The sequence below is a fragment of the Haemorhous mexicanus genome, chromosome 8 (genome assembly GCF_027477595.1).
Source record: "Haemorhous mexicanus isolate bHaeMex1 chromosome 8, bHaeMex1.pri, whole genome shotgun sequence".
Taxonomy (NCBI): domain Eukaryota; kingdom Metazoa; phylum Chordata; class Aves; order Passeriformes; family Fringillidae; genus Haemorhous; species Haemorhous mexicanus.
Window position 1 is genome coordinate 8,005,676 of NC_082348.1, and position 18,307 is coordinate 8,023,982.

At 38.0% G+C, this 18,307-nt stretch overlaps 1 protein-coding gene across 2 annotated transcripts in view; it reads left to right on the top strand.

The window, feature by feature from the left end:
• Nucleotides 1-16,623, top strand: part of DPP10 (dipeptidyl peptidase like 10) — a 431,094-nt gene extending 414,471 nt beyond the window's left edge. For both annotated transcript variants that reach the window (XM_059852599.1, XM_059852598.1), the window contains exons 20-26: nt 5,284-5,478; nt 6,762-6,816; nt 10,339-10,438; nt 11,124-11,182; nt 11,271-11,343; nt 12,918-12,991; nt 14,366-16,623. In XM_059852599.1, the coding sequence (XP_059708582.1) occupies nt 5,284-5,478; nt 6,762-6,816; nt 10,339-10,438; nt 11,124-11,182; nt 11,271-11,343; nt 12,918-12,991; nt 14,366-14,503 (694 nt within the window). In that variant the 3' untranslated portion in view covers nt 14,504-16,623. The remainder of the gene's footprint in view (nt 1-5,283; nt 5,479-6,761; nt 6,817-10,338; nt 10,439-11,123; nt 11,183-11,270; nt 11,344-12,917; nt 12,992-14,365) is intronic.
• The last annotated feature ends 1,684 nt before the right edge of the window (nt 16,624-18,307 follow it).

The window sequence follows — 18,307 nt, forward strand, 5'->3', positions numbered from 1 at the left end:
TGTGTTTTAAAAATCAGAATTTTCAGTTGTAATTATCTGCAGTTGTGGAAGCTCTCTGCTTTAATTGGCTCACGAACACATTTTTCTTCCCTTGCGGAGGAACAGGACACATGGATTTTATTTCATCTTTGCAGCATGATCTTGGAGGCATGATTATATTTTAAGCAGCTCTTATATGAGTGCCAAAGGCAAACTGACTCTGTGAGTTGACCCCAGCAGCACAGCAGGGACTTGAAAACACTTGTGCTTATTCCTGTTTCTGAGAGCAGGGAAACACGAAGGTGTAAGCAGTGCAACGCTTCCCTTTTCAAGTATCCCAGAAATACATAATCTGCCATATACAGCTGTGGGAAAATATGGGGTTAAAACTCATGTAGAACCTAGAGAAGAAAGAAGGGAAAGATCAGACACCTGAAAAGTCCAAGGCCAGAAATCACAGGAAAAGAAAAGAAAAAAAGAAAAAAGCTAAAGAAAATACTATTTTGAATTGGTTTTCGATATCAAGAGTTGAAAGAAGGGAGAACAGTATTGAGTCAGGATCTGAATTTAAACTTATCAAAGTTGTTGGTACCCAGTGAGCAAATAATGTGGCCAAGTCATGATGTATGGTTATATTTTAAAATTTTTTTTGGGGTTTTTTATGATAGGCGTGTGGGATAATAAGGAAAGTCATCAATTTTTGAATACAAATTGTTGTATCTGCATTTATAGTATGGAGACTTTGCTTCTTTTAGGTCAGATTCTTTGCAATACTGAATTCTTAATGTTAGCTTTAGCAGGGGTTATTTCTAGAAAACCCTAGAAACTAGTGAAAGTAAGAAACTGAAAATTTTAAATCTGTCCTGGCTCATGTACTGTATCATGTTTTGTATCCTGCTTTTCCCAAGAAGAAAAAGAAGTTACATTGAGCTGTATTTCTTCAGCAGCTTTTTACAGACTTAAAGCTAAGGTTGCCAGCAATTCCTTTTTCTATTAAAGAGGTCCCCAAATGAAATATAAAACTGCAAACTGTCACTGAAGTTATGGGAGGTTCCCTTGTGGGATGATTATTTGAGCCTAATAAATTCTGCTTAGCTCTTGAGAAAGAACTGTTGGATATCTGTGACTGTACAGGGGGTAATTTCTTGACCCACACAGCTCCAAATTGACATCCTAAGTTTTATTTCATGATCAGAAGTACTACTTTAAAAAAAAAAGGGAGAAGTATTCAGGTCCAAGGAGAACACGTAGCTTTTATAAGGAACGTTGATAAGTTGTATAGATGATATCATTTCTCAGATACTTGACTTTCCTGAGTCCCAGAGTGGTGCTGTTGGGACTGATGGAGGAGCACCCTGTTCCTACTGCCACCAGTGTTAGATGAGAACTGGGGGCTGATAACAAGTGCTGTCTTTTGCACTGTTCAGCTGCCCCTGCTTTCTTTCTTCCATTCTCAGATATGATATGATTATCATTATAGTCCAGCTACTGAGAGAAAAACCTTTGAAAATGAGTGCTTATCAATGTCCTTGGTAAGAATGTTGGTTTAATTGTATGTCCATTTTTTTGGAAAGGATATTCTATAAAATATTTTGATCTAGGAAACATGCACTTATAAATATAAATCCAGCAGATGCAAGAACAGAAAAGAGGAATATTAGCAGAGAAGTGGGGTTTGCTTTCCCATCTCAGTAGCACTGCACTTTGAAGAGGGAAAAGAGAGAAGAGGGAGGAAGAGAGGCAGGTGATGAGTGATTTTATTATGGGGATGATGTTTGGTGTGATCTGTTACTTGGGTTTATTTTCAAATCACTGAAAGCTAGTAGCTATTTCAAAGGTGCATGACTATGAAAAGGCTTCTGTGTTCATGCAGGGATGTCTGAAGGTAAATTTGAACTTCCAGCACATGGCCCCCAGATGCCTGAGTATTAAGGCTGAATCCTGGAAAGAAGCTTGTACCAGAGGAATCTGGTCCTGGTGTGACACCTGGGTGTGAACTGAGTACAGTTCCATGTAGACATCCTTAAGCTCAGTTTAAGGACCAGGACCTGATTATGCTGTAGCCATCAGCATAAAGATTGCATGAACATCCATCTATTAGCAGCTGCAAGACAAGCTGCAATACTCAAATAGTAGGTCATTGTAATGCTATGTTAAAATTTATGTCCATCTGGATGGCTGGGCTGTCTAACAGATCTCGTGTAGAAACCGGGTATGTTCCCTGGCACTCTTTCTTTCCAGTATTGTGATGAATAGCCCATAAAATGTTAAATAGATTAAAACACTTTCCTTTCTTCCATTTGTTCTCTTAAACTACTGATAATGTTTCACACTCAGTTTCCTTCTGATGTAATACACACAGTGTAGCTATACATTAGAGAGCTGCATGGTAATTGCCTGAAAAAGTGATTACCATCTCTTTTCTATATAATTAAGATCAAAGTTTAAATTTCAAATCCTTGATTTCCTCATTATGGTTCACCTTACTCATTAGAAAAGTTGGAAGATACTCTTCTTGGTAATACACAGGAAATGATTGAGTAAAGACTCTGGCATTTAATCTGAGTGATAAAATCAGAGCTGATAATCATTTTTTATTTTGCTTTGATCATAATTAACCTCATTCCTTCAAATGTATAGATAATGTATCTTAAACATCAGTATCTATTATTTAATGCCATTTAAAGTTGTCCAGTATGTAAGTTGATATTGTAAAACCGAATCAGTGAAAGGATTGTCCTGATATTTGATGGGGGTTTAATTGTTTGCTTGTTTTTTTATATTTTGGTCATAAGTAGGGGTTGATTTACCTGGTTTTGAACTGATGAAAGTTTTGGGCCTTGCACAGAGTAAAACCTGTTTATGCCCCCAGTGAATGCACTCTCAGGACTGATAGCAAGATGAGGCTGTAGGGTTGGAAAGTGCAGCTTTGAGAACAAGCTATTAAAAGACTATAAGAAATATAGACAGGTATAATGCAAATACTGGGAAATATATGTGGGATTCTCTGTGGAGGGCAGAAGCACACCTCAGATACTCAGTATCATTTTAATAGTGGCAACCGAAGAGTAAAGAGACCTTTTGGTGCTAATGGGAGTTCTGATATGTACCTCAATGGAAATAAAAGCTTATCATAGACTATTTATATGGACATTCTTGAAATAAACTAGCCACTGGAAAATTGCTTTCTAAAGCAATACATCAAACAACCCATCATTCAGGGCTGGACAATATGTAGTGTTTTAACTCTGAGCCCAAAAGTAGCCCAGCTATGACTTCCAAAAGGAGCTTAAGAAACCAACACTGTCAGTTCTCACCCACTGAGAGACTTGCTGGGGTTCTGTTTGTTGTTCCTTTTTTATTGGAGGAATTCTCTAAGGGTATCCACTTTGATTTAAAACACTTTTTTGTTTTAAGCAATTTCTGGCTTAGAGAAGGGCTTATAACTGTAATGGTCCTTCTCCTCTTCCTAAGTTTCTATAAATATATCTATATCCACCAGATGTATGTATAACCTAGATATAGAACACATATAAATCAAATGTAATCACTGTGTTACTTTTGTTCTCATATTTAAAGGGAGCAAAGCAGGCTGACTCGTTATTTTCACTTGAGTGGAATGTGTTAATCTCTTGGAAAGCTACCTAGTCAAACATGGATATTTCTGTGTATTATTGTGGAAAGTTGGAATAACTTACAAATAATTGTAACTGGTCTGAGGCTCATTGGAAGTAATGATAAATACTTACATTGGAAGTAATGATAAATACTTTGGGAAAACATCTGTGTCAATGTGTAGTGCTTCTGAAAACCTTGCTCTGTGCAATGAGCAGGTATGGGAAGTATTGTTCTGCTCCTTATTGCAAATAATAATGATTTTATACTTCTGAGTATATACTTTTCTGCAGAGCTCACTTGACAGTATTTCCAGACTCATTGCTTCACAATGGTAGTAATTCGTATAATCACAACTGAGTTAGTTAAGAACACCAAAAAAAATACCCTTCTTTTCTTTTTATAAAGCCAAGTATAAACCTGATGTGCAAGATAATGGTAAATCAAGCATAAGATGTTGTGGCTGAATCTGTAACCAAGTAATCCTGATTTCAGTACATGAGATAGCAACTGAATAGATAGGTCTGACTGAATTTGAGAACACACACACTCATCATATGCTTGCTAATTAACTGAGTGATTACCTTGAAGATGGTCTGTGTTATCCCCAGCCAAAGCCAGATACTGAATCAGCACATTATTGTATTTATAAGACAGGACTTATTGGAGGATATTTTATCTCTCTTTCCTCCCCAGGGATTACATAAGTCTATTTGGCCAAGTAATAATTTCTGTCTTCATCTTTCTTTCACCTTAGACAGGATATTCCCACAGACCATCCAATTTAATTTCCATACAGCCAGCACAGACACTTTTGCATTTTAATTTGCATTCCACTGGCAGATGCAGCCTGCATAGAACTATTTTGCATTTTGTACAACTTCATGGTAGCCTGTTCTTTTATTCTGTGTTTATCTTGGGAGAAAATAATGACAAACTTCCCTTTTAAAACTGACATTTTATTTTCTTTGTAAGGAAAATAGTGTATTTGGCTTCAATGGAAAACCTTTTTGTTCCTCTAGAAACTGCATTCTCCCATTCTATTTCACCTTTTGTGCTGAAAACCACCTTTTTTTTTTTTGTGTCATAAAATAGACTTATCACTCCTACCTGCATCCATTTCTTCCTATGAATTTTGATGGAGAAAATAGAATTTTCTCCAGTGTATGCTTTAGTCTTCTTTGAACTCCATTTCAAAAAATCTATTCAAGTATACAATAATGCAATTATTTTTGTTTTCTCAGATGACATCCTTCTTAATGGTATTATATATCCTACAAAATGGTAATCAGGGTGCTGAATGAATTTACCTCATTGTGTCTTCAGTGAGACTTTACAAATTCTGCATGAGCCTTCCCAGAACTGAGCTAGCCATTAGTGATTTTGTTTGGGGTTTTTTCCTTCACCTTATTGTAAGCAGCACTACCTGCTTTAATTTTCTGTGTCCTTCGGCAAAGTGTATTCAGGTACTGGCAGCACCGCAGCACAATGGTTACAAAGTTAAAGAAATCCTTTTGCTGCAGGGCTTGCAGCCCTAATGGGATGGTATTGATGGAAGTGACAGTAGCTCAGCAGGGTTGCATAACCAACTGAACTCTGCCACGCAGGCTAAATAAAATATCAGAGCTCGGCACAGTGCATCACATTGTCAATAGTCTTCGTTTGTGTCTGGTGTGTTGGTATTTGCAGTGATGAAGCTCCAGGCAGCCAGTTGGTTACAGATAAGTTTCACATTGACTGGGACTCAGTGCTTGTCAACTCTGATAATGTCATCGTAGCTCGATTTGATGGCAGAGGGAGTGGATTTCAAGGCCTCAAGATCCTACAGGAGGTCCATCGGAGCTTAGGATCAGTGGAAGTGAAGGACCAAATAGCAGCTATAGAGTACGTATGTGCAAACTCCACTTGTCTTTCACCCTGCCTCCACCTGGATGAATGAGCACTTGGACTAAAACTGCCCAGAATGTTTTCTCTGCATTGTTCATGTTTGGTTTTTAATGCAGTTGCAAATTTTGAAACTTTAATCCTTCCATTACAAACAGCAAGTAAAAAAATCAAAGAGGTGGTTTTGGGGGTTTTCTTTGCATTGGTGCTTCCCTTTGATAAAGCTGCTTTGTGCAATCCAAATTCATATTTGTCTATATTCTGTAGGGAAATTTCTTGCTGTCCACATTAACATATGAATGCATTTCTGTTACAATATTTTAGGTCTATACCATAGGATGTAGCTCTCATTTACACCACTAGAACTCCATTTGCTTTGTGCAATTACTCCAGAACTCTGTGGTAGAAATGAGAGTATTTTGGCAAATGCCTGCTGTTTCTCATTTGAATTATCATTCTTAGACTGATATGATTCTACCAGCTGCAGAAAAGAGTAATTTCTGTCTGTGGAGTAGTCATGCATAGCTTGGACAGCACTCCTTACTCAGGGTGCATGTGTCAAAATGACTCATACCAAGGTCTGGATGGACTTTTTCTGGGGTTTCCCAGGGAAAGACAGATTTTAAGCCAGATATTTTTTCTTCTTTTGGAAAGGGTCAGTGCTTCAACCATTCCTTGAATAAGCAGATGTGTCTGATATTTCCCATCAGGTTATTCTGTCTTTTCTGTATAAAATTCACCACAGATGATTAATGGCCTTGATGAGAGAAGGCCATTGACTCTAGATAATTATTCTTATTTGTATAATTATCTAGAGTCAAGAAGTTCCATTCATCTTACCTTCCTTTAGCTGGTGCTAGGCACCTGGTCAAAGCTAGACATTTAAGCTCTAGTCAGTGGAAAATCCTGGCATTTCTGAGGGATGACCCTCCCCAGAATGAGAGAAGTTTCCAACATGTGTAGGAATGCTAAAACAGATCTCTTTTCTCCGTTAATTGAAAAGCAGATGTAAATGGATAATTTAGACAAGATGCTTAAATTCAGATATCTACATTAGGTGAGATTGGCTGAACACCAACTGTTTGCCTTATGAGAAAGGAACTAGGAAATAAATCACATTTCCCAGTGCAGTACTACTTGCATGGATGTAATTTCTTCTACCTGATCTCCTTGTATGGCTATTCCTTAATGCACAAATAATGTTATTTACATACTATATTCAGAATGTAAAATCCACCATTTTACTTTGACAAAATTAAAAAAGAAACTTTTTTTCCTTTCAGATCACTTCTGAAACAGCCCTTCATTGATCCTAAGAGACTGGGTATATTTGGAAAGGTAATGTGCAAAAATAGCAGGATATATCATCCAGATTCTTTAAGAAAGTGCTGTCAATTCATAAACAAATATATTAATATATTTTCCAAAGACAATTTTAGTTATTAAAATAAGGGAAAAAGCCATGCATAGTTTACTGTTTGTTTGTACAGTATCTTTTTCTCAGGACAGATATTTAAGTCAATAAAATCAGTTTTATGGTATAACACTATTTGCATTTCAGAATCTGAAGGAGAGGGTATTTGTTAAAGATTCTGCTTTCTGCTTTCTTTAGAAGTTTTTAATAGGGACTTGGGTTTTGTGAAAGCTTGTTTGTTACAGTTTTATATTTGGGCTGCAGTTAAATTGACAGTGTTGTCCTATAAAATACAGGTTTTATGTCTGAATGTTTTACTGACCCTTGAGCCTAGCTGAGCACCTACCCTGTGGTACTGTCAGCAAGTTCCTTGTTGCACCAGTGAGAAATCTTGCCTTTGCTGTTTTAGCAGCTGTGTGTCATTGCCCCTAGCATGAGGTACAATGAGGCAAAGGCTCGACTTTTAGTAGCAAATTAAACAGCATTTTACTGATGTCTATTAAAAAGCAGCAATTAGAAGCACCCCACAACTGCTGCTTCATCTATGAACCGGCATGTGCAACCTTTTAAATTTGTTAAATTGTTTTTTTTATTAAAAATGAAGCTGTTTTCTTCCTTTGAGCTCAAAGCAGTAACAAACCCTGATCAAGTACGCCCCAGTCACCACTTTTAAGAGCAGCATGTGTTTCTCCATGAAGTGCCTTAGTTCTCACTCTGCTGCAGAGTTGCTGCACAGCCTCAGGCAAGTCATTTAACCTGCCTGTCTCAGCCTGTCTGGATGCAAGATGAGGAGATTGACATTTACCTCCTGCATGGTAGCATTTTGAGGACTGGCTGATGTTTGTGGCTGTTATTAACATTTCACATGAACATGACCTTCCTCAAAGATCTGAGCCCCTGCTGCAATCCTTGAGCTAAGAAAGAAACTCTCACTGCAAGAATGGGTCAAAACCAGTATTTGGGTTGTAAGGGAGCAGCCAGAGATTTTCCAGCTGAGGATGTACAAGCAGGGCCAATTTAATGCACCAGGTGATCGTGGCACACACTTTTATTCAGGTTTTAATGCCTTTTACCAATGTATTGGAAAGTACACAGGCACAGAAGTATCAACATTTCTCCATATCCTCTTCCTCTTTCAATCCTTTGATTGAAAATACTGTTTCTGGAATGAAATCCCTGAGCAGCCAGAATTGCTTGGTTTTGCCTGCAGAAATTCTTTTCATTGCTACTTGAAAATTCCCGCTTGTTTTCTGCCAGAGATTCGTCAGTATCTTTTTTCCTAAGAGTGATGTGATGAGACAGTTACTGAAGAGCATGCCTGTAACCATGGCTTTACATATCTGCCAAGACCTAGCCCCAGTTCTCTTTTCTTTCACAAAATGTTATTGATTGCCATGTCCCTGCATTTATTTTCTGAGAGCAGTGTTGAGGAATGAAGAGTGGGAAATTCAATAAGCTTTCAACACTGCTTTGAATTCAGGGAAATTTCTCCTTTCCAAGTTAAACTTTCAGAGCTGTTTTTTTTTACTGTCAAAAGAAAAAAAAACCATAAAATTTAAAAGTCAGTTTTATAATTAACAATAAAAGTATATTTAACATCTTCTTAGGGTTAATTGTATTTTTCCTCCACTCTGCTTGTTTTAGAGTCGATTAAAAATCTTTTTTCAAACTCATTACTTTTATATCACATACAAGAACGTGATAAGGAAACAAGGGTTTTTTTTTTTCCTCTCTATGCATTAAATTTGCTGTACTGATGGAAACAGAATATGCACTTTGCTTGAAGATAAGTTGACTTTAGAATAGCTTAGTGCTGATCTCGTAAAGCTTGACTTATGCACACTTTCAGGGAACTCTCTAAGAGATTTCAGAACTACATAGAAGTAAAATTCTTGTCACAATTGGTGATGTCAATGAGGCACAAGAGTAACAAGACTGTCCAGAAGGGCACAGTGGGGAAAATTGCCAGGCAATCTGCCAGTGCCCCCTTGCTTATCTCTGTGAGGGGTGCAAGCCTAAGTGATGCCTGATCCAAGGACCTTAGCTGTTAGACAGCCAAGTGTGGTTCCATGGAGTTTGTGGTTTTATTCATGGAAGTGAAAAGAGAGTTTAAAAATAAGTTGCAACTCTACATCCAACATCTTTCTTGAAAATGTGGCAATTAGGCTGCAACCCCAGAAACCCAGCAGGTGAGTGAGGCTGCACATGTTCTTGCATCAGGGCATATGGAATAGCAATGTCACTGTGAAATGCTTCTAAGAATTTATAAATAACTCATTCTGTAATGTTTTTGTCCTGGAAAGCCTGGCTAGAAGGAAGGACACTGGCACAAAGGGAAGACACTCTCAGGAGAATTAAACAAGCTCTTAATGAAAACATGGAATAAATAATAAATAACCTGGCAATACCTATCCTTGGATTAAAATTGTGCTGTGGAGCTGCTGGGGAAGACACAAACAGAATATTAAACAAAAGTAAAAGCCAAGAAAACCCAGAGGCAAAGTTGCTATTCTTTTAAGCTCTTTGAATTATACAAATTACAGGTGCCCACTCAGAAATTCTGTCTTAGGTGAAATCTACTCCTGCTTGTGAACAGATCTGGATGGCTCTTGGCCTCCTGGGCTGAAATTTGTATGGGAAAGGAATAACTCAGTTCCCCATACATTTCCTTTGAAAATCCAGCTCTTATTTTTTTCATGTCCATTCCTTAATATAGATTGATTGCAGAGAACAAGAAACTTCTTTACTTATATTTCTTAAATAAGGTTAAAGGGTTATCAAATATTGCCATTCTTCCACAGAAATAATCTGTTCAATAAATATTTAGACATGAAGAACAGGAGAGGCAGCATTTGTAAAAGTCCATAAGAAAACTGTAAGCACTTGATGCATAATCTTTTGGATCAGCTGGTGTTTTGCATTTTATTTTCCCTGTCATGGGATAATTTTGTCTTCCTGAAATGTGTTGTGCCAAACACAAAACAACACCAACAAAATAATTGAAGAAATAGCAATTTTTCAGTACCAATGAAGGGAAAACAGATGGCAAGTAGAGAAATTTGAGGAGCCTGTAATATACAAGTAAATCATTGATTCCAGGTGCCACATTCAGAATTCCATTTTCTGTGAGTCTAGAATGATTACAGGTATACAGAAATGGATTGCCAGGGTCATTTCAAGGAAATCTGTGATTTCAAGTTAAAGCTTTCAAAAAGGTTTCATGACTCTGGTATCAGCTCATCCCGGGGAGATGTGTTAGACTTCAGAGTTGGTGAAGAAATGTTCAATACTCATTAACTTCATAGATTAAAAGTCATGACCAGGTCAATGAGATCTTTATGCACCCTTAAACCATAAAAATTATACCACTGGATTAGCACAGTGGCCTTTAGCTTTATTTTTGCTATAATGAAATAAATCAACCAACATTTCCATCCCATTGTTAGGGGTATGGTGGCTACATTACATCGATGATCCTGAAATCCAGTGAGCGGCTCTTCAAGTGTGGAGCTGTGGTTTCACCAATCACAGATATGAAGTTATATGGTGAGTACTCCCTGCCCTAAACCCGTGGGATACTTTATTCAAAATAACTTTTATTCATGGAGCTGCTGTTTATTTTAACTAAGGGCAGATAACATCACAGTGTTAGTGAGATTTCACCTCACTGTCTTGGTCTCTTTAAATGAAAATGAAGCTGACACTAGGACAGTTCACCAAAACCCACAACACACTTTATGTTATTGACAGCACTGACTTTGCAGTTACCTCATTTCTTGAGAGTCCTTTATGTATATCAGCATGAATCAAATCTTTTATAAGGAATGAATCCTTTAAGGTTAGCAGTGAATTCCCTACAATATCAGCCATGTCGTTGTTCAATCACAGGTTATTTGGTTCTGTATGTAAAGTTTTAGGCACTGTGATATACAGGAAACCAGACCAGATAACTCTAACTCTTTTAGACTTTCTTTGGGGTTTAGCTTGTGGTTTTTTTTGGGTTTGGGTTTTTTGTTGTTGTTTCGGGTTGGGTTTTTTTTTTTTTTTTTTTTGGTTGGTTGTTTTTTTTCTCTTTTAACTATTCAAAAGTGGGTTTAAATGGTACATTCTGTGTCTCTAAATGAACATCTTGACTTCATGGCTTAAATAGATTCTGAAATGATGAGTTTTAAAATAGAAATAACTTGAAATTCACAAGATTTGTTGTTTTGTTTTGTTTTTATTTTTACAGCATCAGCTTTTTCAGAAAGATACCTTGGGATTCCATCAAAAGATGAAATTACCTATCAGGTAACTTAGCCTAAACAAGTAACTTAAAATTACCATTTTACTCTTAAAATGCAATTCAATTACAGCTTTGTATGTGTTTGTTCACTAGGCATCCAGTGTCTTACACAATCTTCATGGTTTAAAAGAAGTGGATTTGCTAATAGTTCATGGGACAGCTGATGGTAAGTATATACAGATGCAGCTAATTTGGAGTCAGAGCTTCTAATAGACAGGTGTTCAAAGGCTGATGAGGCACACACCTGGCAAGTACATTTGCAGTTTCTTTTTCCTTCTGATAGGATTTTTTTCTTTTGTTTAAACTGTCAATTCTAACTCTGAACTGGTGATGCTTTTTTTTGCTGAGGATTTGCACCTTTTAGGTGCTGTATGTTCTAATTTCTTTAAATCTTGTGGACCACTGTGTTGCTAGTGAAAGGTATTACATGAATTATTAATAGAACAACATACATTTTTAATGTTGTCTTAAATTCATACAAATTCTGCAGAACTATCAGTACAGCTGGTGAAGTACATCACCAAATGGGAAGTTAATCTTTTCATCTAAGTAATTACAAGGTACTTGCAAACCTTCTGAAGCTACACAGAACCTTTTAATAGCACCAATACTTTTAGCAGTAGATTAAGACAGGGAATGAGTAACACAGGGTGAGTTCTAACAATTTAGATGGAATCATAAGATGTATGAATTGAGATAATTTTTAATTGCAGATTTCACTGCAGCATATTCTTCTGAACTTTCTTAACTGATGTCTAAAGAATGAGCTTTGATGCAGGCACAAATTACAGAGATGCAAACAGCTGCACTGTACAGACTGACATGCCTACTTCTCCCCCAGTATTTTCTGGTGGATGTGGTGGATGTGGGATAATACAAATTTTCTTACTCAGTCTGAAGGGATAAGTGCCTCTCAGTGGCAAGGGCCAAGTGACAGTGCCCATGCACAGCTGGCAGAGTGCCAGCTCATCTTCCCTGGCTTGCCAAATCCATGTTATGTATCCAAAGTGCAACCAGAGGGGTGGAAACCCTGCCCAGTACTTCTCCCCAGAGCGCAGCAGGAAGGGTTGAAAATAAACTGGGTGACTGAGCAGGCATGAGAGGCTCAGGCTTTACTGCTTGCAACAGGCAGCAGCAATTTCTGCCCCTCTGAACCCAGCTGGAGGGAGCTGGGGCTTTGATAGATGTCTGAGCAGTGCAGGGTGCTCTGGCCTGGCAGTCTGACTGTCTGCTGCCCCTGCTCAATATCACATCCAGTGACACTGCCCAGAGCACTTGCAGCCTGAACTCTGCAGGGTTAGACCTGGTAATCATGGCTTTGCCACACAAAGATTGGGTTACTGATAGGTTCCAGAAAGTCCATTGCCTAAAGAGTGGGGTGTAATGACCCTGTGCAAGCAATAGAAAATGCAGTGTGCTTTCTTTCAAGCAAATTAGAAGATGCCATGATGTTCAAACAGAATGATTTTACACATCTCTAAGCTATCACAGTATGTATAAATCAAGGGTAAACAGAAGAGTCCTCACTGAATGAAAAGTGTGGCTTCCCCTGGGGCTTCCAGCTCCTTCTCCAAAACCTCTGCTGTAACACCCTGTTGCTGGTGGGGCTGGCCTTAGAAATAGTCAGCTTCAGATCCAGTAATTACAGAGCCTGGAAATGTTTTCAGCCAAAGCTGTGTAACAGATAAGTATTTCATATTACTGTAGCTGTTTCTAATAATATCAAATGTTTTCTTGCAGCTAAAGTTCACTTCCAGCATTCAGCAGAACTAATTAAGCGTCTAATAAAAGCTGGGGCTAATTACACTATGCAGGTACGTGCACCTGTGACTTTTCCTATAAACATAGTTGAACATTTAACCTCCTGTTGCTATTTCTTTGCTGCAAAGGACCCTCTCTACCACAACACAGTGGTATTACCTCAATTTGCAGTTAGAACTCTGTTTAATCCTATTTTTCTCACTGTTTGTATGGATATCAGGAGCTGTATCATCTTGTTCTCCTGGGCTCTTTGTCCTCTCTCTCATCTTTCTCTTTTCCACCTGTTTATCCTACAATTATACAAAATGCTCTGGAATCCATGGGCACTCTTTGTAACAGGGAGATGTCACTACTTTGGCTTCCTTTTTACCTAAAAAGGTATTGGGTCACATGAGAGTAATTTCCCCTTATTTTCAACATTTATATTTATTAGAACAGCCCGACAGAGCCTCTGTCAAGGCACAGGCTTGCATGGAACCCACCTGGAGCACGTGGATGCTGCTGGCAGAGGGTTATGATTGAATCAGTCTCTAAATACTCCTAATGCTTGTTGGCCATTGCAAACCTCGACCTTGCTGGGCTTAGGATGGTCCTGTAGTTTGCACTGGAGTGTGAGCTCCTGTCAGGGAGGAGCTGGCAGGAAGGGGCTTGGTGCCACCTGAGGAAGGAAAAAGGACTTTAAATGTAGAATCTGTTCCTGTTCCTGTGTGTTTTCAGCTGAGGTGATGTGAAGGCCTATGGAGAGAGGAAGAAACAGGAATGACAGAGTTTTCCCAGAAGAGCCCTGTTCAGCTGTTCTCATGAAACCTTGTGATAACCTGGGTTTGATGAGGCAGCTGAAGTTTTTTGCCTCAGGCCTCCTCAGGTCTCGTCTTGTGGCCTGGATTTCTTCATTCAGCCTGCAAATCTTTGCTTAGCCTCACTTGGGAGAAATTCCCATAGGTATTTGTTTTAAGAGATAAAATGCTCACATCCACCCAAGGAGAGAGAGAAGATGGGCTTTGGACCAGATAGGAAGATAGTTAAGATATGAATAAAAAGGGTTTTTGCCAAACACTTAGAATTTGAACTATTGAGAGGTCTTTAAAAGCATGAGGCAATTAATCCTCATGGATGTTAATGGGATTTGGATGCCTAGGCACTATTAAAAATGCCAACTAAAGTAAGCTGTTGTAAGCACAATAGCTGAGAATATAAATTTTTTCACTTCTGCAGATCCCACTGCAGTGGTTGTTTTATGGAAGTTCAAATTCCAAGAGAATGAGTCTTACTTTGGGTTTTATTAGCTTTTCTTGATGCCATAAAACTAATGCTATCATCCTGTTGTCATCTAAAACATGTTGAAGATCAGAGAAAGAAAATTAGAGCCCTAAATATTTGAAAAGCCTTTAAAAACTATTTACTTTTTTTCCTTTCTAATCTGCCAGATCTATCCGGATGAAGGTCATACCATTGCTTCCGAGAAAAGCAAATATCACCTTTACAGCACAATCCTCGGGTTTTTTAGTGCTTGTTTAAAGGAGGAGACACCAATTTTACCACAGGAACCTGAAGAGGATGAATAAGGAAGCCTATTTGTGTAGTACTGAGGGGAACTTACTCTGCAGCTCAATAAAACCTTAAATAAAAGTGACTGTAAGATTGCAGATTCTGCAGAAGCTCAAGGGCAGCTAAAGGATACCACAGTGGAACAGCACATTCACAGACAATGAGCTAATAAACTGGAATTCAACTACAAAGTCCAAACATATTACCAAGGGACAAAACCTTTACCTTTGTGGAAGGTCAACTGTTGGTTACTGTTTCCTGGAAGAACTTAGTTTTGCATAAGTGTAGGGTTAGTGCATGTTTGTTATGTTCAGCCTCACTGTTGGTTCTGTAAGTGGTTGCTTGTTTTTTGTTTTTGTTTTTGTTTTTTTAAAGCACATCTTTATTCATCTTTGCATAAGGCACAACCTATCATAAGTATTATGGCCACTAATATTCTAAAAGGCAAACTGGAATCTAACACTGTAATGTTACAATAAGTGCAATTCTTCTGCTGTCTATTACACGTAAGAAACCACAGAGATAATAAAGGGCACGGTATTTTCTCTAGTTTCTGCTCAAAGGGGATATTGTCTAGTGCATCATAACATGGTTATTGAAAATTATTTCCCCCACACAATTTAAGCATTTACAATTATTACTATTAGTAACCAATAGGGGTGTCTTTGGTGGTGTGCTCTTGGTCTTTATGTATATATACCTAGGAATCCCTAAGCAGAAAATCTTTCTGAGCTTGAAGAAACTTTTTCAAGATGTAATTGACAGCTGTATTTAAAACAATATCTGCGATTGAAATCATTCCCCAGTCCAAAATGTATCTATTGTTTCCTTAAAATATGTTTGAGTTGTGTTTTGGTATTGTTTATAGTAGTTAATAGTTTGCCGGTTACACTCTAATTTTAGAATATGCTACTTTGTCACATGTAAATTAGATACATAAATATTAAATTATAGTTTCAGATAAAGAAAGTTTATTAACGATGTATAATGCCATTGAGTAATACTTTACTCCTCAAATGAAGACATATTTTGTATAGTGCATCTTCCTTTCCTCCCGTCTGCTCTCAGATGTAATTCTGATGTTCATCAAGGTGGTGACGTAGCTCAAACACACCTTTAGTTCTTATCCTAAGGCTGCTCATTCAGTCTCTTGCAACAAGATTTAGCTTCAACAGCATCACAGAGGAATGAAATTTTTTTCATTCAAGGCAAAGGAGGATCTGACAGATTAGATTTTATTATTTATTCAGAGGGTGAGCCCCTCGTGCATCCATTTATTTGCCAGGGTGAAGTACAGCAATAGAAATTGAAACTATGGAATAAACAAGACAGCCAGGTTGGGTCTGCAGAATATTAACGCTGATCATGGAAAGCAAGTACAATGTTGGTTTAATTTGGGATATCTTCTTGAAGGTGTGTGAAAACTCCTGACAGATGCTGTGCCACTTATAGGGGAATAGCTATAGTTTTCTTATTTCTGAATATATTCCAAATACTTTCCTATATAATTAAGGTTTAATTTCTTGCAAGACTAAAATGAAAGCAATTTTGGAAGGTAAATATGCTATTTAAGATGTAAACTTCTGCATATTTTATGAGAATGAGAATTGTTTTTAATGTAATGAAAAAACACCTGAAGCTTTTTTACTCATCACTTCCTTCTGGAATATTTTCTTTCACTGTTAGGATTTTTTTTATGATGCAAATAATTAATTTGTCTGAAAGGCGTGGTTTTATGGAACACTGAAAAGTCTCTTGTCTTTTAATGTTTAGTAATTCTCTCGTTTTGTTAGCAATGGTAAAGTATTTTTCAATTAGTTTAATACAGTTTTAATGTGCAATGATATTTTGTTTGGGTCCCAGTGTCACCACAAAGTATGGCTTTGCTTTGTGACATTTATAGGACATATGGAGTACATATGTATAGCGTAGGTAGGGTATAATTTATGGGGGCTACGATGTGCACTACTATAAGATCACACAAAACAAAACCAGAAAAGAGCAGAATTCAAAGAAGGTTTTTCAAATCCTGTTTTCTATGGAGGAGCGTCGTTTTCAAGTCTTCTGTTGGCTGGGACTGCTGCTTTGTGATTTTATAAATGACACCTGTCACTTAATAAATGCTCACCTGACAACACTGCTGCTTCTCCTAACCAGACATGCTCCTAACTCATCCAGCTCAGTTCACTGAGGTTTTTCCCAATTTGAGCTAAATGCACATGAAGGAAACACAGGCTGTGGGTGTGTGCTGAGCATGGACTCTGCCTGTGCAGGATTCAGGAAAAAGCCAATTCCCCCCAAATGTGCTGGTGTTCCTCTGCAAATCAGCCACTCTGTGCTCGTGCTTGCCACGTGTCACACTTAGTTGTGTTCAGTTGCCTGCAAAAGGAATGCTTGTGTCAGCAGTGCTCAGGAAATGTTATCTCAGATCTTTGGATCCTGCACCTCCCTCTAGCTCTGTTTCAGGCCCCCACTCCCAAGTCATTCTACCCCAACATCCCACCTCCAGCTTTCCAGACTTTGAATGTGTAATAGGACATGGCCTTCTGTGGGAATGCCTTTGGCAAGACTGGTACATTTAAAAAATGTGTTATCTGAAACCTGGGTGGAAATGTGGTATGCTTTTAATGTTTTCATGGTTTCTCACACTGTCCTACAAATACAGGTATTTTTATGTAGTTGTGTACACAAGGCTGAGCATCAGACACAAATTAATTGCTTTTTCTGATATTTTTATGCAGGAGTTGAACTCAGATATTGCAAAAGTGTTTGCCAGATGCAGGCTCTGCTAGTTAGACTGAAGAATTTAGTGTAGGACGTCCCTTTACTTTTGCTGACCTGTTGAAATAATCCTTCCACTTACAGCACAGCTGAACAGTGTTACCTATCAGATTCTACATCAAAACTAAGGGCAATCATTAATTACTCCAGGTGATCTACAGCAGAGCAGGAGTTAGTACACATTGCACTGAAATAACTCAAGTGTAGACTTTGTAGCTTATCTGCTGTTAAGCACCATGATGACATTTTAGGTCTGAAAAATTGCTGTTTGATTCAGCTGTCCTTAAAATATGACGCTTGCTAGAATAGACCTATTTATGGAAAGCTAGGGAATCAGCATATCCATTTACTGCTTGCTAGAGTTTATCTTTACCTTCTTGATTTCCTCGCTCCTTTTTCTGCTACTACAACTTGCAAAATCTATGAAACCTGTAGGTCATATTGAAATTTCAATTATGTTACAAAACCAGGCATAACTGCATGTCAATTGGAATGCTTTCCCCAGCTTGTTGAGTACAAAGAAAGGCTGATTATTTTTTAAAACTAATTTATTTAATCTTTTGGCAGCAAGGATGGAATTATTTATGACCTGGTTCTTTCAACGTCTGCTGTGATTTGCTATGACCAACTGCTCCTTGTTGCTCAGTTTTTGGCATATATAGATTTTTCTTTGTGGCTGAAAGTGAAGATGATTGTTCTCTCAGCTCTGGCACTTTGCGTATGGAGTCAGTCAGGTTCATTTAATTGAGAAATTGCACCTTTTAAGGCAGAAGAGTTTATATTTGATCTGAAGCCAAAGATTCTTCTTGGAAACTTGGAATATTGAGTGTTGACTCCTTTAATAAAATGCAGAGGATACAAGGTGTGACCTCGTATCCCTCCACACAGGTTTATTAGACTTCACAGAAGAAGCAAGAGAGGAAGAGGACCCAGAGATCCTGAACACCACTTTCTTCTGCATAGTTTAAAAGTGCACAGGCAAGGTGCAGTGTCCTGGTGTTTTATATTTACTGCAAGTAACTCATCCTGGCAAGTCAGTT